We start from the raw sequence: 23,966 nt of genomic DNA on the forward strand, positions 1-23,966 counted from the left end.
TTCTTTCATCAGTCCTGGAGGGATCTCCCTTGTTCCAGTACCTACTATCTAATGCAAACCTTATATTTCAACCTTTAAAAAAACGATTTAAAAGGTGATTCTCAGCAATTTCTGGTGATAAAGCAACAGGATGCTTTAACTCACTAACTCCATATGACATAAATGGTTTAACAGTTTATAATCTGAAACTGTGGTTTATAATTAAATTATCCTCTATTGTTGGTACACAGTATGGGTGGGTGATTTGTTGTTGCTGTTACAGAGTCCAAGTGCTGTTACACAGGAGGAAACAGACTAAGTTGTGGGGCTACACTTGCACACAGTTATCCAGTTATACATAGAGATATCAGAGTCTGGCCTCTGGATTTCATCAGGTATTTTTTCAATATTTGATATTCCCCAAAATAAACAAAAATCAAGTTACTTAACATTAGACACCTGACTCAGTGTAAAATTATATATGAATGTAAATATCATACATTTCTACCATAGCCCCTTCACACTATTCTTCCCTGTCATTATAACTGTTCAGAATAATCACACAATACATAAGTAAAACTGTCAAAAGTTTAAACTTTCTTCAATTATTTTCAACCATTTACACACCAAACTCACTAGGAGAAAGCCATTATCCTGATTTGATGTGAAATACAGAAACGAAGCAGTGAACGGTTGTGAGGAAAGCCCAATAGTCCTATTATTTTAAAACAGGGAATTGCAATTAATTCAGCCACCGTTTCACAGCTGCACTGCACCGAAGCTGTGTGGCAGCAACAGAGGTTTGCAGGCCACGTGCCAGTAACATCTCCTAGCGGACCCCATGGGCCATTATTCAGCGTCCATGAACACCAGCCTGCTGTACCACAGGTTTAAGCTCGCTCCTCCGGGACAGCTGAAGAGCAGGGACATCCCTAGTGAAGATAAAGAGACACCGAGTGCAGAGCTCCATCCGCCCCGACGGCCGGTAGCGACCCCACCACTCCTTATGAAGAAGCCCTCCCCCACCTTTCCACCTGTCGAAGCCATTGACATCAGGCGGCGCTGTGCGCTAGGCACCCCGCTCACACCACCCCAAGTCTCCGCTTCCAGCGGTAAGAGGCGCATGCGCACCAGAGGTTGCGCCGGCTCTTCTCGCCCGCTGTCCGACTCTGTGTACACTACTGTTAGACACCATGGTGAGATGCGCTCGTGGGGCTGCCGCCGCCTGGGGGCTTCCCCGCTATCGCGGGCCGCCCTTTTAGGGCCGAGGGGGTGGTGGCAGTGCGGGCCCAGGAACTGGCGGCTGTGAGTTGCCGTCCCGGCGTGGCGGGCGGGCAGGTGGCCTCCAGTGTCCCTCGGTATGGCGGGCGGAGCCGGTCTGTGCTGGGCTCAGGCGGGCGCTGCGCCGTGCAAGCGGGCGGTAGGCCGGGGAGAGGGAAAGGGAAGGAAAAGTGGTTTCGGTTTAAGAGTAAGATCAGCTTGGAGGAAGGAGCCCTTAAGTTGGAGTGTACCGAGCGACGCTCTTCCCGGTCACTCTTCACCCGTATATATGGGCTGTTTGTTTACATCTTCTGTATTTTTATTTGAGCTACCAGGTGTGCTGTTCTGTGCTAGTGCAGTATTGCTTTTATGTTGTGTGTCATTTTCTGTGCTGACTTCTGTTGACCACTAAGGATAAGACAACTTGGTTTTGTGTTTTATGTTGTTTGGCAATGGTAAAGTGCTTCCTCTGAGTCAGAAGAAAAGAAGAAGTGTTACCTAATTCCAGGGGACTATTTCCTAGTTTCAAATTGAAAGAGTTTTTAGTCTGGGTAGAATCAATGGGAAGGCATCAGAAGAATATAAAACATTAAGCTGCGTGGTTTGTTGACGGAAGTTTGGGGGTTTTTTGGTTTTTTTTTGTTTTGTTTTGTTTTTTGTAGGAAAGGGGCAAGTATTGGTCTTTAATGAAAGATGGTTATTTTTTTCCTACAGGTTTTTGAAGAACAGCAGTTGAAGTCTTACTGGAAAACAGATTCTTCTCTAAATCAAAGGCAGGGTGCACTGGTGAGTTATTTCTCCAGTTTATGTTACCTTAGAAGACAACGTGTGTAAAATGTATGTTAAGGGAGCAGCAGCCGCCCAAGCATTCACACTCACTATTCAGGGAGTCGCAAACACACCACCCGAGACTTTAACTGCTAGGACCGGAGTCCCTTTGCAGCCGGCAGCTCCGCTGAGCTGACGGGCGCCCCTTTTCGACTCCTTGCTCACACACACACTCACCCTCGGGTGCTTCCTCTCCCTTCAGGCTCGACCCTAGGTTTCCCTGAAGCAGTCTCTGACGTGACATACACCAGGCAAATTTATTGAGTGGTACAGCGGTGAAGAGCAGCTCGAGCTGGGTGCCTCTGGAGAGGGACCCCGAACAAAGAAATCCCTGGGCAATTATACCCTTACAGTCTAAGTTCCCCTCCCCTCATGCGACGGTTCGGTCCAATAGTAATATTTGGGTCTGGGGTCTTCTTGTTCCTTATTGGCTCCTTTCCCAGTCTCCAGGCAGGACATTCTTTTTCTTATCATGTTGATTAGCTGCAGCTTCTGCTGATGGTTTCATCTACCTTATCTTCCTGGTTTGCACCCGTTTCAGGGCCTTCCTTCATGTAGCTAGGAAGGAGTTCAGCATACGGTCAGCGTATCTAGGTGAAAGTTCACAGCTTGCAGTCTAAGGCTTCAACAGGTCTTTGGATCCTTATTTGAGCTAAAAATGACTTCTACAACATGTAAGAATGTAGCCCTGCATCCAGTACTGATATTGCTTCCAACTTCTGTTACTATGTGCCTTGCTTCCCTTGTCTCATAGCTCAAGTGATGTCTGTAATGTATTTGCTGTGGCTTTCAAATTGGCATTGTCACCCGACACTAAGGGGACAGACAAGTTCTTTTAGGGATCCTTGGCAGAACGATGATGGCACTAAATTGCAGTTACAATTGAAGCTTTATTTTCTTAACAGGATATCATGATTAGTATAGCACAGACTTTATGATTAGAATGGCACAGGATTTCTACAAGCAGAACCAATATAGTATACAATCTGTAAGTAGCGTAATACAGAATTTATAATGCAACTTAACTTAAAATTTCTAATCACCTGGACCCTCTGTAGATCAGGTCAAAACTTAATGCATGGTTTGCTGTATCAATATAACAATCATAATCTAGACTCAAAAATCATATAAAAGAATACAAGTTATTCAGTCCTCAGAGGAAGCAGACGATGATAGAGGTGCCCCTGGCCACCAGGGGGTCACAGGTCTCGCTGTCCAGCAGCATTTCTGGTCCAAGTTCCCCACTTAGGATTTGTAACTGCTTGATTTTATAGACAGTGCTCTGTGTGCTGTTACGCTTCCCTGTTCTGTGACAGGGTCATCAACAACACCTGGTTGGCCGGGTGCCTGGGTCCTTCAAGGCTGGTAAGGAAGGGAGTAATCAGCCTGGCACCCAGGAATCTTGAGGCCGGTAGGGAGGGGAAGAAGAAATCTGTTTGGTTTGTCTGCTTGGTTCACAGGACCTTCAGGGCCTGATAATGAGGGAAAGGGAACGAATACGTGACCTGCTCGGTCATGGAGAGTGGCTGCTTGCCTCATGAAGTGGTGTTAGTTATGCTAACCATATTGCCAGGGGTTGGGAACAGGGGGTACTAGTCACAGGCATTCATAATACATGAGAACTACCTCAGTCTTTGAAAATAGCATGTACCTTATGGGTTTTGACTTCTTGAAACTTCATTTTAACACTAGGCTTTTTCATTGCTGTCTGCTTTTCTTCTTTCATTCTTTCATTGTACCATTCTGCAGAAGGGCATTTAGTACCATATATATAAAAATGACATAATAGAGGTTTTTGTTGCCCAAGCTTTAAATATAAAATTTTAAAACTGTGTCATCAGAAGCAGAATTTAACTGTGATGAAACTGAAATAATTTAAAGCAGTTTCAGAGCATGAGGGCAGACTGAAACTTGCATTTCTATTTCAGTTGTTGCACAATAATTTGTGATAAAGCATTCTGTCTTATCTTTTTGAAAATCTGTTAAAATGAGGTAAACTAGGAAGAAGTCAAAGGAACAAGCTTGGTCTTGTGAGACTGGTCATCCTATAAGCATACTATTAAACATTATAAATATTCTTCTGTTGTCTTTGTGTATCCCTTTGGCTTTCCCTATGTCATCAATACTGAACCCTATGATAAGAGTTTCTTCTGAGCTGTATCCAAGCAAATTCCTTGGAATAGTCCCACTGTTGGTTGTGGTTTGTTTTGGTTTGGTTTTGTGGTTTGTTTGTGGTTTTTTTTTTGTTTGTTTTTTTTTCTTTTTTTTTTTCTGCTTGTTGTTAGGACTTTTTGGTCCGTTTGGTGCTTTCCATCTAACCTAAAAGGCCATTCTTCTTGTCCTCAATATTTTATAATGTAATCTGAGTTATTCCCTAAATATTGTCAGCCTTGCTCACTGCTGTCCTTTATTCCTGTGTTCCTCTTTCTTAGTCTTTGTTCTTTTATCCCTTGTGTCTTCTGCATGCTGATTTTTTTTTTTTTTCCAGACCTAGGTTTTAGTTTCGATGTTGCATTTTTGTAAAAATAAATTTGTAGAAGTTCTGTTCCTCTGTTTTTGTCAATAGCAGTATGGAGGAAAAAAAAAGATAACTCTTCCCTACTTAGATGTTTTTGTCTTCTGTACTATGGCTTAAATTGGGCAAAGTATAGACAGCCTTGTTCATTTACATAAAGAAAAATTAATCTATTGTTTTTAAAAATCTCAGTAATGACTAACATTAGTCATTGTAGTGATTGTGGTCATTAGTGTAGTGGTTAGTGGTTTTAGGAGAACTTTGAATAGCCAAGATACTGGTAGGGTTTTTTTGTTGGTGGTTTTTTTTTTTTTTTTTTTTTTTTTACTGCTCAGTAGGAATACTAACATATGGCATGATTGATACAGTTACTATTAGTTACAACTGTAACAGTAACTGTAACAGTACTATTGTTACTGTTAGAAAAGAGAATCATAGGAAAGTTTCTAGAAGGCTGGAGAGGAGTTGGTATAACTACCAACTGTTCCTGCAATTGACAGTATCCTTAAAAGCAGTGCTAGTATGTCATGTGAATATCACTATGAATGCTAGCATTCATGTTACTCATGGAGGACTCAAGGTAACAACAAATCAAGATTTGAGAGATCTGGGTTTAAACTCTTAAAGTACAGCTGGGTTCTATCTGCAGAAATTAATTTCACAAAGGCATCTGTACATGGCAGTAATTAAAACTATGTTTTGGGAGGATCCCATTAACACATGAGGTATTGAGCTGATGCCCTCAATGAGTCAATCATCTCTACAGAGTGCATGCAGAGGATAAGTTCTCAATAGAAATCCTGTTTGTGAGAATGGAATTTAAGGAGAGACTTCATCAGAGTTTAAATTGCCTGTTAGGACTTGAGACTGTAATGGCTTGACACTGTTACAAGCCCAATATTCCTCCTTCCTTCCCTAGACAGTTCCTGGTGTCTGTTGAACAGTGTGCTCAGATGGCTTGACTCAATAACTTTGCAAAAAAAAAAAAAAAAAAAAAAAAAAATCCTCCAGATAACTATAAGGTGGGGTTAGTGAGTTCAGCCGGCTTATCAAAAGTGAGGACCAGATCTGGTGAAAGGAAAAGAGTGGAAAGACAAAAAAAAAAAGTGAGGTAAGGGAGGAACTGGGGGTGTGGTAGAAAGGGGAAAAAGATGTCTTCCTTCTGGGGGCAATTATTAAGTTGGCTCTGTCGTAATATGTCAGTTAGTTTGCTCTAAGTTCTCTTCATGTTTTGATAAGACAGAAAACCAAAAGAAGATTGATATACAGGATTGGATCCCAGGAACTTGTGTTTTTTCTTTTAGGAATTAGTTTTACTTGAAAGTTCACTAGCTGACAGGAATGCTGAAGCTATCTTGAAGGCATGCTATAGTTTTGTTTTTCTGTATCAGAAACTGGTAATTGTTTTTAATTTTTTAAGATTAAGAAAAAATTGCTTTCTTATCTAGTGTTAAGATTGATTTTTGTGAGAAAAGAGGGGTTGCTAATACCACAGCATTCCATTTCACTGGGAAGGGAGATCCCTAAATGTGGCTATTCATTCACTTTTACAGTACTGGTAAGCACCCTAGTATGAAATCAAAGTGTTTGTTTATTAAAACTGCAGTTAGGTGAACACCTTAAGCTGACATACACTGCTGCTTCAGCAGCAGTGCTGGTTTATCTATTGCACAGTGCAGAAGCTGCTTGTGTCTGTTCTGCCAGCTTTTTTATGCCTAGCACATTTACCTGTCTATCAGTGTGGTGTGGAAATGATTGGGGAGCTTGATCCAAACAAACCTGTGCGTTTTCCCCACCTCCTCTGGCTTCAGGTATTTAAGGGGTGCAGGGACAAGCAAAGGATGGTACTATTTATTTTGGTGACCATACCTGTTTATGTCAGCTTAACTTATTTGTAGTTAGCTTAAACTGCAAATTTGAGTTTTGTGCATTGGTTTGAAATAGGGTTTGGTTTTTTCTTTTTATATTTAAAAAAAAAAGGAAAATAATTATAAAAACCAGACTCTAATGATTTATCAAAAGAAAGCAGAAATAGCTTAGAGGAATTTCTTAAATGTAAAAGCAATGGACAGCTTCTTGTTCTGTTCTGTATGGGTTCTGATGAAAATCCCCAGCCATAATGAAGCATTACTGCCATTTGTGCATATTGCCATCCATGTATCAGATGTTTTTCTAGTTAATTTTTGCCATCCAAATCCTACAGAATATGCTGCTTCCTTAAATATTTTACATTGTTTATAAACTTGACCTAAAGATTGCCTTATCTTCAGGAAGATTATTCCTTTTATCTTTGATTTTGTTATTTTGCTTGTGACAGCCTCATCCAATGTTGTGTGAGGACTATTGTTTACATAGGGTCAAAAGGCAACTGTGCAAATTCATGGAAGACTAAATCTCTTGAAGGCTATTAATTTTAAATTCCTTGCTTCTTACTAGGAAGTTCTTGAACTGCAGTTTTCTGGAGAATGGAGAGTATTCTTCAGAAATATCATCTTTAGATCTGCCAGCTAATTATTTTGAAATAAGAAAATGAAAAACAGCCTCATGGTTTTTGTGTTTGTATTGTATTAACTTCAATAAGTTATCTGATGAGAACTGTTCTAGGTGAAGTATATAAATTTTTAGTAGCGGCACCATTCCGTGGGGGGCAAACCCTCCTTTTCTGCATCAGATTTGAATGTAGCTGAGAAATATTTTAATTTAGCTGACATGATCTTAGTTTTGTAGTGCAAAATCAATTGTTAAGTGAATGCTCCATAATCCATTTTTTTCCCCTCTCAAATGAACATGTCCTTGCAATGGATCTTTACCAAGTATCTAGGTATGTGCTGCAGATTCACTGTTGCTACACATGCAGTTTTTCCTATGGCAACTAATTATTTGAAGAACGCTGTTATGCAAAAGGCCTAAAAATCAACTTCAGAGAAGTTGAAGTTATTTACCATTTTGTTTACACACACATGCACTGCCAGCTTACTAACTTTCAGAAGTTCTCTTTTTGGCTTTCATCTAATAATTAGACTGATGGTCTGCTATTTTTTTTAGTTGATTAGGTGCTTCAGAATTATACTTTATCAGGTCTTGGTTGATAGTGTAAGACGAAAATATATTTCTAAAGAAATATAGTAATTTCACTTTTGAATGGAAATAAAGGAAACCATAACATGAAGCGTAGTTTTGATCTTGCAGGAATTGAGCTATGATTTCCTCCTTAGTGTAAACTCTGCACCTACTTCTTTTATGTTTTTTTTCCCCGTATCCTTCTTTTCCTTTCTCTCTTTCCTTCACTATCATTTTTAGGTGCTCTGAAATTGTTAGCTATACTAGACGCTTCAGTGCTACAGTGTTTATACCAGAAAAATCTGAATATATTTTTTTATTGCTGCTTTTCTTGTGTGTGATTATTTTACTCAAGTTCAATGTGCTGTGCATATGGAGTTCCTAGTGTGATCCTTACAAGTTAACCCAGTGTTTTTCAGTGTTGTTATTACATTGCTGCTTCCTGGCCAATTTTGTCTGAGCAATAATGCAGACAGCCTAAGGTACTCAAGATGTCAAAATATCTGCAGAAAGAAAAAAAGTTAAAGATATTGCAGCTAAATACCTCTTTTTACTGCCTGTCCTGTCAACAACACTTTTTACAAATTTATTATTTTTAATGTAAAACAGAAGCTAGCAGGACTTCTAGTATAACATCGAAGTCTTGCCTTGACATCAATTCTTTGTGCTGGGCACTGTTACACATAGGGTAAACCAGTCCCAATTGGGTTTTATAGTCTAAATTAGGGTCTTCTGAGAAGTGAGCTGAAAACTTGAATGTTTAAATTTGTTATGCAAAGGTCTCACAATCACAGGAAATTTTTAGAGAATCTGCAAGTTGATAAAGATTGAAATAATGGATACAAGAAGATATGAAGAATCATAGAATGTCCTGAGTTGGAAGGGACCCACAAGGATCATCGAGTCCAACTCCTGTCCCTGCATAGGACAACCCCAAAATTCACACCATATCTCTGAAGGCGTTGTCCAAATGAATGATGTCAGGCTTGGCACTGTGACTACCTCCCTGGGGAGCCTGTTCCAGTGCTCCACTACCCTTTGGGTGAAGAACCTTTTCCTAATATCCAACCTAAACCTCCCCTGGCATATCTTCCTGCCGTTCCCTCGGGTCCTATCATTGGTCGTCAGGGAGAAGAGATCAGCGCCTGCCCCTCCTTTTCCCCTTGTGAGGAAGCTGTAGACTGCCATGAGGTCTTCCCTCAGTCTCCTCTTCTCCAGGCTGAACAGACCAAGTGACTTCAGCCGCTCCTCGTACGGCTTCCCCTCTAAACCCTTCACCATCTTTGTGGCTCTCCTCTGGACACTCTCTAGTAGCTCCGTATCCTTTTTGTACTGTGGCGCCCAAAACTGCACACAGTACTCAAGATGAGGCCGCACTCAGTTGTTGAGTTACTTGTTCTGCTCAATTATTGCTGTAAAGAGAGATGATTGTGTGTTTAGTAGTTTTGAAAGTATACTTTTTTTAACCTTAGGATATTGAATTTTTACTCTGTTGTTGTTGAGGATCATTGGAGACTTACATATTGTGAGTTTTTAGTTTTTTTGTTTTTTTTTTTTTAATTGTGCAGGACTATTACTGGTATAAAGGTCTTTAATCTTGTTGCTTGTTTTTTTGTTAGGGTGGGTTTTTTTAAATCAAAATTTTAAACCTGTATCAGAATAAGATTTAATTTCTCTGACTTTCTTACCATCACCCTGACAATTTTTCACCTCACTTTTTTCTCCTGAAGGTTGGAAAGATAAATTTTTTTTAGTGTTAAACAAAAGCAAATCTTCAAGCCTGTTTGTAGAAGAGAAATAAAGTGTGCTTCCTTGTTTATTTAGAAAACTTTAATTCATAAGAATTTTAACATATATCTGTATTATGAAAAGTTTACATAGGTTATAAATGAAAGATATTATAGACAGAAAACCAGTTTTAATTGTCAGACTTCATAGTTGGTTTTATATATGTCTCTTTAATTTGTTATAATACTGTTTCTACAGTCATTATAAATGTAATCTGTGTCATCTGGTGAGCAATGTTTTGTTTTGTCTTTATAGAGTACAAGAATGTATTCATATTGGAAATTAGGCAATTGGCATTCTCAGTTCAGCTGACTAGCATTTTGTATTCTAAATAGATAATGAAGGAATACAAATATATTGAGGAAAATTCAGTTTCATTTATGACTCTAATTGTGAAACTCTACAATTCATAGAATCATAGAATCGTCAAGGTTGGAAAACACCCTTAAGATCATCGAGTCCAACCGTTAACCTATCACTGCCAAGTCCATCTATACCATGTCCTCGAGCACCACATCTTTCCGTTCTTTAAAAACCTCTAGGGATGGAGACTCAACCACTTCCCTGGGCAGCCTGTTCCAATGCTTGACCACCCTTTCAGTGAAGAAGTTTTTCCTAATGTCTAACCTAAACCTCCCCTGGTGCAGCTTGAGGCCGTTTCCTCTCGTCCTATCACTCGTTACTAGGGAGAAGAAACCGACCCCCACCTCACTACAACCTCCTTTCAGGTAGCTGTAGAGAGCAATAAGGTCTCCCCTCAGCCTCCTCTTCTCCAGGCTAAACAACCCCAGCTCCCTCAGCCTCTCCTCATAAGAATTGTGCTCCAGACCCTTCACCAGCTTCGTTGCCCTTCTTTGGACATGCTCCAGCACCTCGATGTCCTTGTAGTGAGGGGCCCAAAACTAAACACAGTACTCGAGGTACGGCCTCACCAGTGCCGAGTACAGGGGCACTATCACCTCCCTGGTCCTGCTGGCCATGCTATTCCTGATACAAGCCAGGATGCCATTGGCCTTCTTGGCCACCTGAGCACACTGCTGGCTCATGTTCAGGCGGCTGTCAACCACCACCCCCAGGTCCTTTTCCGCCAGGCAGCTCTCCAGCCACTCTTCCCCAAGCCTGTAGCGTTGCATGGGGTTGTTGTGACCCAAGTGCAGGACCCAGCACTGAGCCTTGTTGAATCTCGTACAGTTGGCCCCGGCCCAGCGATTCATCCTCTTTTAAATCGATATAAAATGTCTAGATAGATAGTTAAATTCTACAATTCAAATCTATCTGAAATGGGTCAGTTTCTCTTTGGGGGAAAAACTATTCAGAAAATAAAAAAATGTTAATATTCTGCATCTTTGCCTCTTTCAGATAGCCTCATGTTTTGCTCTGCCTACAGCTGAAGCTATTGCTACTTGTGGTTTTGTTCTTAGTTTGCTGTGCTTCACAGGAGAGGTAACTAGTTTAAAATCAATATATCTTCTGTAATTCCTCAAATCTCGTAAATGTGCTTGTAATGATAGACTTAATACTTGCTTTTTTTGCTGAGAAATTTTTGAAAGCAAAATAGTTTAATCACTGTACCTTGACGCTGCCTGCGAGTGGGTGTAATACTATCTTATACAGTGTAGTCTAACAAAAAATTCGTATGGTATGTTTAGATAATATGAATGGAAAATACCTGTCTATATTTGCTGTCTTTTTTAAGTGTTTTTCCTCCTTTTAAAATGTTCTCAGATTTTCATGGATCTCAATAGTGCTAGCACTATTGTTTTGCGAGTCTTGACCCAAGCTACTAGTCAAGATACTGCAGTGTTGAAATCAGCTGAGGAACAACTGAAGCAGTGGGAGACACAGACAGGCTTTTATTCAGTCTTGTTGGTAAGATACAGTGGAAAAGTTCTATTACATAAACTTTGAGTAATTTTGAATGTGGCTTTCTAGAATACTGTTGAACCATGACCTCTGGCTGAGAGAAGCTTTGAGCTTGTATATACCAAGGCAGTAACCACCTTTTCTTTATTGTGGAGGTAATGCATTCTGACAGTTTCTGTAGAAGAAAAGTTTCCCTGTGCTTTTTATTGTACTAAGTTTGATACACAGCTAGGATTGCTTTCCTTCTTGTTAGCAGAGAGAGTTTTCCAGGGAGATAAGCTGACTGGGCTCATAGTAAGGTTCCTGAAATGGGAAAGGTTGAATACTTCTGAAGGTACTACTACTGTTGGTGAAATAGATGCATTAATATGGTGCAGGGTGATGAAAACATAGTCAAAGAAGGAGACCCAGTGGTTTCAGAGAAGACACTCAGAAGTTAACGGTGTTGTTACACTCCAATTCCTATGTGTATGTGTTTATCATATAATAGTCTTAAACATACAGCTAAACTGCTTTTCCTACAGACGTCTGTCTTTACTGCACAGGATGAATGACTCAGAGTTGTGGAGTGACATGTTCTGTTCTCTGTAGACCCTCTGTTTGATTTGTTTGAAAAGTTGAAGGCGAGTCAGGGGATTTAGGGAAAGGGGGGGGGGGGGAATCTGACATTCAAGCTGTCTAATTGTGTTTTACCTACTGCCTTTGTCATAGTGTTTCTGTGGTGATAAACAGTCTTGATAACAAAAAAAAAAAAAAACCCAGAAATAGCCACTGACTGGGCATTCTTTATGTTCTGGATGTTCACTGTGAGACCTTACAGCTCAAGTTGTAGACAAGTTGAGCACTCACAGCTGTAACTGAAGCTGATGAGAATTAGTTTTAAATTTAAAGGGCTAAAAATGCAGGGTTTAAAAGGATCAAATGATGTTAATTCTATTAATGTGGTTAAGTAGACCTGTTTGGGGACACATCAGCCTTTCTTTAAATATTAAATATAAACAGTAATCTTCCAAATGAAATACAAGTAGAGAATCTCTGCTTCTTTGTTTAACTTGATTATGACAAGCAGAATGCCTGGGAGAGCAGATTGCTCCACCAAGAAGGTGCCAACTGAAAAGGGTGGGGGGAAGCAGATTGTGGTGGGTTGACCATGACTGGATGCCAGGTGCCTACCAAGCTGCTCTATCACTCCCCCTCCTCAGCTGGACAGGGGAGTGAAAATATAATGAAAGGCTTGTGGGTCGAGATAAGGACAGGGAGATCACTCACCAATTACTGTCATGGACAAAACAGATTCAACTCCGGGAAATTAATTTAATTTATTGCCAATCAAAAGTCAGAGTAGCATAATGAGAAATAAAACCAAGTCTTAAAACACCTTCCCTCCACCCCTCCCATCTTCCCAGGTTCAACTTCTGCTTTCTGTTTTTTACAAATTTATCCCATAGCCACATATACATAGAACCATAGAATCATATAATGGTTTAGGTTGGAAGTCCAACCCCCCTGCAATGAGCAGGGACATCTTTAACTAGATCAGGTTGCTTAGAGCCTCGTCCAACCTGACCTTGAATATTTCCAGGGAGGGAAATATTCACCACCGTGTTCCATCCCTCTGATCATTTTTGTGGCCCTCCTCTGGACCCGCTCCAACAGGTCCATGTCCTTCCTGTGCTGAGGACCCCAGAGCGGGATGCAGTACTGCAGGTGGGGTCTCACCAGAGCAGGTGTCAACTGCACCACTCAGCTTGGTGTCATCTACAAACTTGCTGAGGGTGTGCTTGATCCTGCTATGTCATTGATGAAGATATTGAACAGCACTGGCCCCAGTATGGACCCCTGAGGGACACCACTCGTCACTGATCTCCATCTGGACATCGAGCCATTGACCACTACCCTCTGGATGCAACCATCCAGCCAGTTTGCTATCCACCGAACAGTCCGCCCATCAAATCCATATCCTTCCAATTTAGAGAGAAGGATATTGTGGGGGACCATGTCAAAGGCCTTACAGAAGTCCAGATAGATGACATCCATAGCTCTTCCCTCGTCCACTGATGCAGTCACTCCATCACAGAAGGCCACTAGGTTGGTCAGGCAGGACTTGCCCTTGGCGAAGCCATGCTGGCTGTCTCGAATCACCTCCCTGTCCTCCATGTGCCTTAGCATAGCTTCTAGGAGGATCTGTTCCATGATCTTCCCAGGCACAGAGGTGAGGCTGACAGGTCGGTAGTTCCCAGGGTCCTCCTTTCTACCCTTTTTAAAAATGGCTGCAATATTTCCCTTTTTCCAGTCCCCAGGGACTTCACCTGACTGCCGTGACTTTTCAAATATCATGGAGAGTGGCTCGGCAACTACATCAGCCAATTCCCTCAGGACTCTGGGATGCATCTCATCGGGACCCATGTGCAATCTCTTCTTGCCCTTTAGTTTGACCAGCAGGTCTTGACTCATCCATGCCAGTCTCTTGCCTTCCTTGCCTGATTTCTTGCACCTGGGGATCGAGAGCTCTTGTGCCCTATGGAAAGCATCCTTAAAGACCTGCCAGCTCTGTTCTGCTCCCTTGTCCCTGAGGGCCATTTCCCAGGGGGTCCTGTTGATTGACTCCTTGAAGAGCTGGAAGTTTGCTTTCCTAAAATTCAGGGTCCTGACTATACTCTTCACCTGACCCTTATCTCTCTGGACTGTGAACTCTACCAGTGCGTGATCACTGCAGCCAAGGCTGCCTCCAATCCTGACATCCCCAATAAGCTCACTGACATTGGTGACCACCAGATCCAGTATTGCGTCCCCTCTGGTAGGGCTATCTATTAACCTGACTTAGGAAGTTGTTCTCCATGTACTCCAGGAGTCCCCTAGATTGCCTACCGCCTGCCGTGTTACTTTCCCAGCAGATGTCGGGGTGGTTGAAATCCCCCAGCAGGATGAGGGCCTGTGAGCGCAAAGCTTCCTGTAGTTGGAGAAAAGAAGCTTCATCAGTAGGCTCCCCTTGATCAGGCAGCCTGTAGTAGACACCAACCACGAGGTTCCCTTTGTTGCCTTGGTCTCTAATTCTTACCCATAAACTTTCAACCTGCTCATGGCTATTCTTCAGGGACACTTCTTCACACTCTATCCATTTCTTGATGTAGAGGGCAATGCCTCTGCCCCTCCTTCCTCACCTGTCCCTTCTGAACAGCCTGTAGCCTTCGATAGCTGAACTCCAGTCATGGGATTCGTCCCACCAAGTTTCAGTGATGGCAACTAGGTCATAGCTTTCTAGCAGCATGGCGGCTTCCAGCTCCTCCTGTTTGTTGCCCATGCTGCGTGCATTGGTGTAGAGGCACTTCAGCTGGGCTGTCGGCCGTGTCACCTTCTTGGAGGAACACCCCTTGGTTCCCTTGAGGCATTTCTCTGATATTTCCCTGTTGGCTCCTATTACCTCAAGAGCCCCCTGCTCATCCCCGTAAGACTTCGACTGTGCTGCAGTGTCTCCAGCATGCCTCAGATCAACAGGCTGAGGGCCCCTGCTAGCATCCCATCCCCCGCTAGTACCCCATCCCTCTAACCATGGCATGCCATCTCACCTCTTATCACAGGCGAACCTGATATCGACCCCCTCCCCCTTCAAGTCTAGTTTAAAGCCCTGTCAATGAGCCCCTCTAGCTCCTGAGCAAAGACCCTCTTCCCCCTTTGAGAAAGGTGAATCCTGTCGGATGCCAGCAAGCCTGGTGCCGTGTAGGCCAGCCCATTGTTGAAAAACCCAAAATTGTGATGTTGACACCAGCCACGGAGCCATGTATTAATGGACTGGATCCGTTTGTTCCTCTCAATGTTCCTGCACACAACTGGAAGGAGGGAGGAAAAAATAACCTGTGCTCCCAATTTCCTCACCAACCGTCCCAAGGCCCTGAAGTCTCTCTTGATAGCTTTTGGACTACGGGTTGCAGCTTCCTCTCCACCTACATGGAAGATCAATAACGGGTAGTAGTCGGAGGGCCGTACCAGGCTGGGAAGTTTCCTGGTGATGTCCTTAACCCGGGCCCCAGGGAGGCAGCAGACTTCCCTTTGAGGAGGGTTTGCCCAGCATATTGGGCCCTCTGTCCCCTTCAGAAGGGAGTCACCTACAACTATAACCCTTCTTTCCTTCCTCGTGGAGGTGGTCGTGATACAGGGGGTAGGCCTTTCTGACCTTGGTGACACCTCTGCTGTAGATGGACTATCATCCACATCATCCATGGACTGGCTTTCCACATCCAGAGCCTCATACCTGTTGTACAGAGGCACCTGGGAAGGCAAGCTGGGCAAGGAAGGGGTTCACCTGCTGCCCTGAGTGTGGACTTGCCTCCATTCACTCCTTTCCTTTAAGCTACTGCCTTCGGCCTGGTGGGGAAAGGATACAGGATCCCCTTGATCTTGTTTTTTTTCTGGTGGCTGTTCCTGTTTCTGTCTCGGGGAGGGCAGAGCATGGTTCCTCCAGTCTATCTCTTTCTCAGCCTCCCTGATGCTCCTTAACCTTTCTACTTCCTCTTGTAGCTCTGCCACCAAGCTGAGCAGATCACCCACCTGTTCACACCTCACACAGCTGTTCTCATCACTGCCAACTGTTACCAGTGAAAGGCTCTGGCACTCCCCTGCAGCCTGAGACCTGTGTAGCTGCATGGTTTGTTGGGAGCGCAGTTTGGGTTGCCGCATCTACTCTGGTGGTTGTAGAGGACATGGTCTTCTGCCGGGTGGAGACCATAGCTGAGCTCCTTCTGAGAGGGTGATGACTACTGGCTGAACTTACCTTTTGAGCTGACAGAGCTTCAGCGCCCTGCCTGCGCGCCCTGCGTGCATGCCCTGCCTGCGCGAACTGCCACACCACCCCCTGGCTGATGTGCCGTGCCCTGTTTGCCTGCCCTGGTGTTCCCTAGGGGCTGTTTAAATCTGCCACGGTTGCTCCTGGCTATGCCCCCCGCCGCGTCAGCCTCGCTTGCGAGAGCTGGCGGCTCCTGGTGTGTCCGCAGGTTTCCCGAGCTCCAGGACCCCCCCCCTTAGCCTTGTTGCCTCGCGCTCAGCTGCGGAACTTACCGTTGCCGCCACTGTGCTCCTCGACAAAGACCCTTTTTATGTTGTGTGGTATTTATTGGTGGGCTGCAACCTTTCTGATGTTTTTCTAAAGGCTTTTAGTTTTGAGTCGATAGCTTTGTTGGCATGTAAGTCTTCATTTGCTTTGTAGTGATTGGAGTTTGTGAAGGTTTTTTTGTGTTGGGCATTATATTTAAAAAGCTGTTGTTATTATAGAAATAAAGTTTGAGAGAAGGTTAAGCTTTGAATTTATAGTGGAAATGCTTGATGAGGTCTCAGGTTTCTGTACTGCTGAGTTCTTTGAAGGATTTATTTATAGTTTCTTCAAACATGGCACCCAAAAGTTAGCAGCTGCTCTTGACCTGAAACCCTGCTTTTTTCATGTCCCTTCTTAGTGGGTTTCTAAAAGCAACTGATACAAGTTTGTTTGTTTGTGTGTGGGTTGTTTTTTTTTTTTTACAGCACACTGTAGAGTAAGACCACTGAGCTCATGCCTATTTGCTCCCTAAAAGAGGGAGTAATGTCTCATCTCCCTCGAGAAGGATCCATTTGATGCAGTCATCCACCATGTGGAAAACAGGAGGAGAGCTGCTGTCCAGAGTAGTACCTGTATTAAGATTCAATAGCCTACCTTTTATTTTGGCTTTTCCTGATTGGTTAATTTTATAATGGTGCTACATAAAATAATCCTTTTGTGTGTGTCTCTATATATACGCACACACATATATGTATATGAAAGTGTGTATAGATAGATACAGATATATGTATATGTATAGATATCTTTTTAGTAGTAGAAACTCATTTTCAAGAATAAGCATAGGCAAGTTTGATAATTGCTGTCCTGCCAGATCACTGTTTTACAGTCAACGTTGGTAGTCAGGACAGTTCTTGGCACATGTCAAGATAATGAAGAAACCTCCTGAAAGATCTCAGAAGTCTGTGGTACTGTACAATAAAGAATAACTTCTTACTCTAGTCAGAATCCAGCTATATCATTCAAGAGTGTAATAACTGGCTGGTGCTAGTAATTATTACCCTTTTATTCCCTGCTCAGCCAGATGAGATTAGAATTACATTTGCTCTTTATGTTGGGTTTATTTCTTACAAATCAACTATTGGGGATAGTGATAAGCATTTTTGTAATCTTTTAAAATTAATATTTAACACACAGTTTTACTGGTCTGTCAAATGTTGACTAATACACTTTTTTTATATACACCTGTACATAGAAGTGTGTGTATTTATACATACGCCAGTGCATGTGTTGATACAACTTCTATCCTGTGTGTGGCGTGTTGAGCAGTTTTTAACTTAATCTTTTTTGTTAACAGAATATTTTTACAAATCATACCCTGGATGTGAATGTAAGATGGTTAGCTGTGCTGTACTTTAAAAATGGAGTAGATCGCTACTGGAGACGGGTTGCACCACAGTAAGTTCTAATTTTCTTCTACTTAACCTTCTATGGTAGGTTTTGTTACACTTGCCAAACTGGAAAACAGCAAATTCCTTGGCTGATAGAAGTTACTTTAGAATTTATGGTGAAATTGATAAAATGTTGCAACATTAGGACTCATTAATGAACCAGTCTGTTTTCATAGTACTTCTTACAACTCTGTTCGTGTTTTACTTTTAAAAACTGAGTTAGAAGTATTTTTCATAGATACCAGATTTTGAAGTGACATGATAAGCTTGATAAACTTAACACCTGGGCTTTCTGATAGTGGCAGACGTGAAAGGTTGGAAGTCTCTTACATTATTAAGGAGACATTTCGTTTAAGTTGATGCAGAATTTGTATTGAATATATATGCGAGAGGTAGTAGCTATCACAATAGGAAGTTCTGATCCTCATTTTTTTTTTTTTCATTGTTCTGATAATGCATGACAAAAAGTTCTTCAAAGAAGCTAAAAATCTAGCCAGTGTTCTTGAGCACCGAATAATTTACTTATAAGTTACAAACAGTGCTATTATAATTTGTGATACCTCCAGAACTATATACTTCTTAGTGTTCTGTGTGAAGTTTGGGGTTTTTTTTCTTTAAAAAGTATCTGTAATTTCAAAAAGGGTTTCAATTTTCTTTCACTGTTGTCAGGAACTAAGACAGACCTAGAATCTAGCTAGTCTAGGCCTAGACTAGCATCTCTTATATGCTAGTAATATAAATAGGTGGGACCGCTGTCAGGTTGTGTAGGACAAAAATTGGAATTTCAGGTCCAGTTTTTATGGATCATGACTCCAAGCTAGTTCAGAAGGTATGATATGGTTTTCATTGTGTTGTTTGTTTGAGATTGTAAGCTTTTTCGAAGATCTGCTGAATTTACGTGGCAAAAAGGGAAAAGTGATGAAATTCTGCATCTATAGGACATTTCAAATAGCATAGTACTCCTTCAAAAATTCCAGTGCTTCACGTAATCATGTATATGTGTATTAGTATACAATTGCAAAACATCTGCAAGCATTCAGACTCCCTTTTGCAAAAGGAAAATACCATCTTGTGCATGAAGATGGCATATATCTTTGATATTTCTGGTTAAAGTGATGAGATAATGCTGTTTACATTACTGGTACTTAGCAAGCATTAGTTGAAGCAATTCAAATATATTGTTCCAATTTGTTAATTTTTTTAGATAGATATTAGTAGCACTTGTGATGAAAAAAATCCATGGTTCATTTCCTGCAGAAGTAATGACTACAATTTTATTGTTTGAAGCAAGGTAAAAATTGAATAACAGTCTTATAATGTACTTTTCCTGTTGCAAACTTAATGTGATAAAAAAAAAAAATTGGCTACTATTAAAGATTCTATGGGGTAAATCTATATAAAATTTCCACTACAAATCCAGTTTTTCCTCATTTCTAATTTCTCTAGCACAAATTTAATGCGATTAAAATATGAAATAAATTTTAAAAAATCATTGACCGCTGTTAGATTCCATGGGGTAAATCTGTATTAAATTTCTGCTCTATGTTCAATTTTTTTCTCCTCATTTCTAATTTTCTTTCTAAATTTCTCATATGTGACATCTTGTCAGTATTTTATGCTCACCCAGATCACTTTTCTTGTAGTAGAATATTTCTCAAAATGCCCTCAATATGCTGCTTTTAAGCTGTAATTTCTCAGTTGATTGTTTTGTGAACCAATTGTGTTTTGGATACCATGATTTTTTTGAAGGTTACATCATACAGGCTGTATTTTTGTTGTTATTGCAAAATTCTTGTCATTCATTTCATCTCATCTCTCACGTCAGCAGCTGTCCCATGTCCATCCATGGTAGTACCTCAAAGCTTATTCTGATCTACCCAGCCTGTTTGGGTAGTGCAGATGATGGATTTGGAGGTAACTGGTTTCTGTTGCCTCTTGAAGGAAAGGACTGATTTTTATAACTGTGTTTTTTTTCTCAGTGGGGTGCAAACTCAGGTCGATCTGCTTTACTCAGCTGTTGATTTTCACAAAATTAAGGAAAAAAAATCATACCACTGACATTTCTTCTCTTTGCTGAATGTAGTTAAAATTTGACAGGTAGTTTGAAAAATGATGAGAATTGGAGGAGGATTCTTGCAGACAGATGTTCATATAGCCTTGCAGACATTCATATGGGCTTAATTCCTTAGTAAATAAGAGATAAAGATGGTTTCTTTTAGAACTATTTGTCTTGAATACTTATGTACTTGTGGAGAACTTTCAATCTCCAAGAACTTTCCCAATAAGTTAAATGCCTCTGTTGTACAAGTGTGCTGAAGTTAATTTCAACTGAACCAAGCAGGGCTAGCTTTACCCTTCTTCTGCTGAGCATTTGTGGTTTCTCAGCTGCTGATACTACTACAAAGCAGGAAAATGTTGAGATCATGAATTCTTTGGAGAGTACAGTAGTTGAGTGTTTCATTCTTCTAAAATACATAGCTACAGAACAGTACAACAAATAACTTTTTTCTTGAGAAAGTGATCCTTGTGAAATATTTCGCTTTTTGCACGTGTTCACCAATGTTGGCTGTCTAATTCATGCTACATGTTCTCTACCCATCTTGGACTTAAAGCTGCATTTTTCAGTGAGAGTGATTTTAGAGATGGGCCTATGAACTTTCTCCTGTTTTCTCAGGCAGCTTTCCAGATTGCTGTGGAGAAGAGTCTAGGGTTGTCATAGCCTCTTTTCAGGCATGGTTTGACCTTTTTTTTTTTTTCTTTATTATCAGCCTCCTCAGAAGGTGGTCTCACTATGATTTTGCATGTGTGTTTGGTTTCTTCAGAAATGACTTCTCTTGAATTTGAGTGCTATTAAGAGTTCCTTTTCCTGAACGTGTTTTTGAATTTATAGAGAATTACTCTAAATTCCTGTCTCTTGTGAACTTTGTTCTTTGATTTGATTACTGTGTTAGCAACTTTAATAATACTTCTCAAGTCCATGTATGTGTTTGGTGTGTATGTTTATACATAACTCTTCAAATTTGTATTTCTGGTTAATAAAATAGTAGATCAAAAAAAAAAAAGCTCCAAAAGAACTTTTTAAACCTTTGGATATGTGTTTTCCCATACCACAAACACAGAAAAAGATCAGAAACTTTGAAATTGCAAATTGTGAAAGACGACTGCAAAATAAAGACTTGGAAGTTCTTCTCTAGAAGAACTTGTTTTAATTTTTTATGTGGTGTAATTCACCGCTGAAGAGAAAACTTATTGAATGATATGCATTCTTCCTAACTTTCGGTCTGGCTATAACTTCTGTATGGAGTTGTGGGCCTTGGAATGTATTAAAGTAGGGTAAAGATTCTGTTTGTGGCTATGTCTATGAATTCTGGAGTGGGTAAGCATGTAGCTGAGGATTTGGTGTCCAGCAGATGTCACTGTTGTATTATCTAAATAGTAAATTCCTCCATCCTCTCCTGAATGGTTAGAGATTCCTCAATACATGTCACATAAATACAGTATACCACTTGCATCCTTATTAATGTCGTAATTTTTTTTTCATTATTCTTTGCTAACTTTTCTTATCATAAGCTTCTGTATTTGAGGAGTTCATCCTTGTGAATCTGTTTTTCTTCGTTTTGTTTGTGATGTCAAAAGCTTAATTAAACATTTTTATAGTAAGTAATGAATTGAATGTTTGCTGCTCTTGGAATATGTATATCATATGATTGAGGGAAAATATAATTAAGGGAAGGGCCCTCATGAGCTCACAATGTAAATGAAATAATATTGTTGAACAGGTTTGTTTCTTTACAAAACAGGCTTTTAGGTGCTTTCTGTTATCTCTGAAAGTGAGTTATTGTACAAGCTATGTTTAATTGATACTAGATTTTTTTTTTAACAGTAGCTTGCAAGTTTTAGAAATGATTCAATTATGCTTGTATGTCTGGAAATTATATACTGCATTTGTGTATTTAAAAAAGCTAGACATCATAGAAATTTATTTTCCTAAAACGTCATCTAGTGGCTTCAGATTAATAACTGAAATAGTTCCCTGCAGAAAAACTTTTACTATTGCAGAAATTTTTTATAAACTTTACCCAAAATGTTTTTAGGCATAATTTAATTTCATGTAAAAATATCTTAGAGCCTAAATCTTGGTAAAAAGTCATTCAGATTTTGTTCCTGAATGCTATAAATTACCTTTGAAAATAAGACTTAGTGTGCAGTTCTGAGTCACCAATGAAACAATAAATCAGCCCCTTTGTCTGCTGTACTTAGAACGTTAGGTCTTTGATTTGGGATATAGTGAGTACTTGTGTTATATAGGGGGGGGGAAAGAAAAAAAAAAAAAAAACACCCTAGGAAATTGTTGCAAATGTTTGATCTTAGGATAAATCCTACCTGATTTTATTATTTTGAGATGAATATTCAGTATTTGTCTAGATTAGTGTAAAAGCTGTGTTATAGGGAACTTAGGCATTATTTTAAATCTCACTATATAAAACTAGTAGGTTAGTGTCTATGGCAGTGGAGATCAGACAACAGGAAGTGGTTGTGTTAATGTGTTTATTCTTAATTCCCAGCTACTAGACTTCATTGGAGATGTGATGATTCCATGCATGCTTCTAAATCATTGCAATGTTAGGTGAAACAGTTTCATCTAAACAACCTTGAGTGATAATTTAAGTCTTTCTAGGTGCTATCGGTAAATGAAAGTGTGTGGGTTTTTTTCTTGATTGTATAATCTATAAATACCAAAAAAGCATTTTTAGAAGCAGATTGTTACATTTCCTGCCCAGAACTTCAAAGAAAATTACATGGGTCATATAAAGTCTGAAGTACTACAGGAGTGATATGATATCGTAACTTGTAGTCTAAAACTGATAGAGGTCACTTAAAAGGAAGTATAAAGATAGCATAAAGCTTGACTTGAATGAAAATTAACCATTATGGCTTAGAACTTATCCTTCTTATTACTTTTCCTTGCATTTTTTGAAGACTGTATCAATATATTTTTCACTCAAAGGTATAATTTTAAAAGGATCTGGATTTTTAAGTGTAGCTATGACTTTCTTGTTAGTAAGTAGAAAAGGATTATTGCTTTTGCAAAAAGAGCTATTGTCTGATACCATAATTGCCTTATACTGGGCACCTTTTTGTTACTAACCATTAGTATATATGAGCAAAGTCATGCAATCATCATGGTAATAACTATATAATAAATGCCTAATAACAAGAAGTTTATAATTTGTATAGTTTTCCCTTACTGTTGTAATTTATCTGTGTACCTTACCCTATACGTTAGAGAGTGTTTTGACTGTCTAGAGCTCAATGATGGTGATGATAAGGTTGAGTGCTTATGGGTAAAGATCAGAGGGAAGGCTAATAAGGCAGATATCCTGGTGGGAGTCTGTTATAGACCACCCAACCAGGATGAAGAAACAGATGAAGCGTTCTACAAGCGGCTGGCTGAAGTCTCACGATCTCTAGCCCTTGTTCTCATGGCAGACTTCAACTTACCAGATATTTGCTGGAAATACAACACAGCAGAGAGGAAGCAGTCTCGGAGGTTCCTGGAGTGTGTGGAAGATAACTTCCTGATGCAGCTGGTAAGCGAGCCAACCAGGGGAGGTGCCCTGCTAGACCAGCTGTTTATGAACAGAGAAGGCCTGGTGGGTGATGTGGTGGTCAGAGGCCATCTTGGGCTCAGCGACCATGAAATGATGGAGTTTTTGATTCTTGGAGAAGTAAGGAAGGAGGTCAGCAAAACCACTGCCCTGGACTTCAGAAGGGCAGATTTTGGATTGTTTAGGAGCCTGGTTGAGAGAGTCCCTTGGGAGGCAGTCCTGAAGGGCAAAGGAGTCCAGGAAGGCTGGATGTTATTCAAGGAGGAAGTCTCAAAGGCACAGGAGCAGGCTGTCCCCATGTGCCGAAAGACAAGCAGGCGGGGGAGAAGACCGGCCTGGCTGAACAGAGAGCCTTGGCTGGAACTCAGGAAAAAAAGGAGAGCTTACCACCTTTGGAAGAAGGGGCAGGTGACTCAGGAGGACTACAAGGATGTTGTGAGGTTATGCAGGGAGAAGATTAGAAAGGCGAAGGCCCAGCTAGAACTTAAACTGGCCACTGAAATTAAACATAACAAAATGTTTTTACAAATATATCAGTAACAAAAGGAGGGCCAGGGAGAATCTCCCTCCTTTGTTGGATGCAGAGGGAA

At 40.7% G+C, this 23,966-nt stretch overlaps 1 protein-coding gene across 1 annotated transcript in view; it reads left to right on the plus strand.

The window, feature by feature from the left end:
* Positions 1-841: 841 nt before the first annotated feature.
* The window catches only part of LRRC70 (leucine rich repeat containing 70), a gene marked incomplete at both ends in the record, with an annotated part of 47,645 nt that continues 24,520 nt past the window's right edge, over positions 842-23,966 (plus strand). Inside the window, 1 exon segment of the mRNA XM_082334897.1 lies at positions 842-1,175. Coding sequence (XP_082191023.1) covers positions 842-1,175 — 334 coding nt within the window.

This window comes from Platalea leucorodia, assembly GCF_965183815.1.
Source record: "Platalea leucorodia genome assembly, chromosome: W".
NCBI classification, from domain to species: domain Eukaryota; kingdom Metazoa; phylum Chordata; class Aves; order Pelecaniformes; family Threskiornithidae; genus Platalea; species Platalea leucorodia.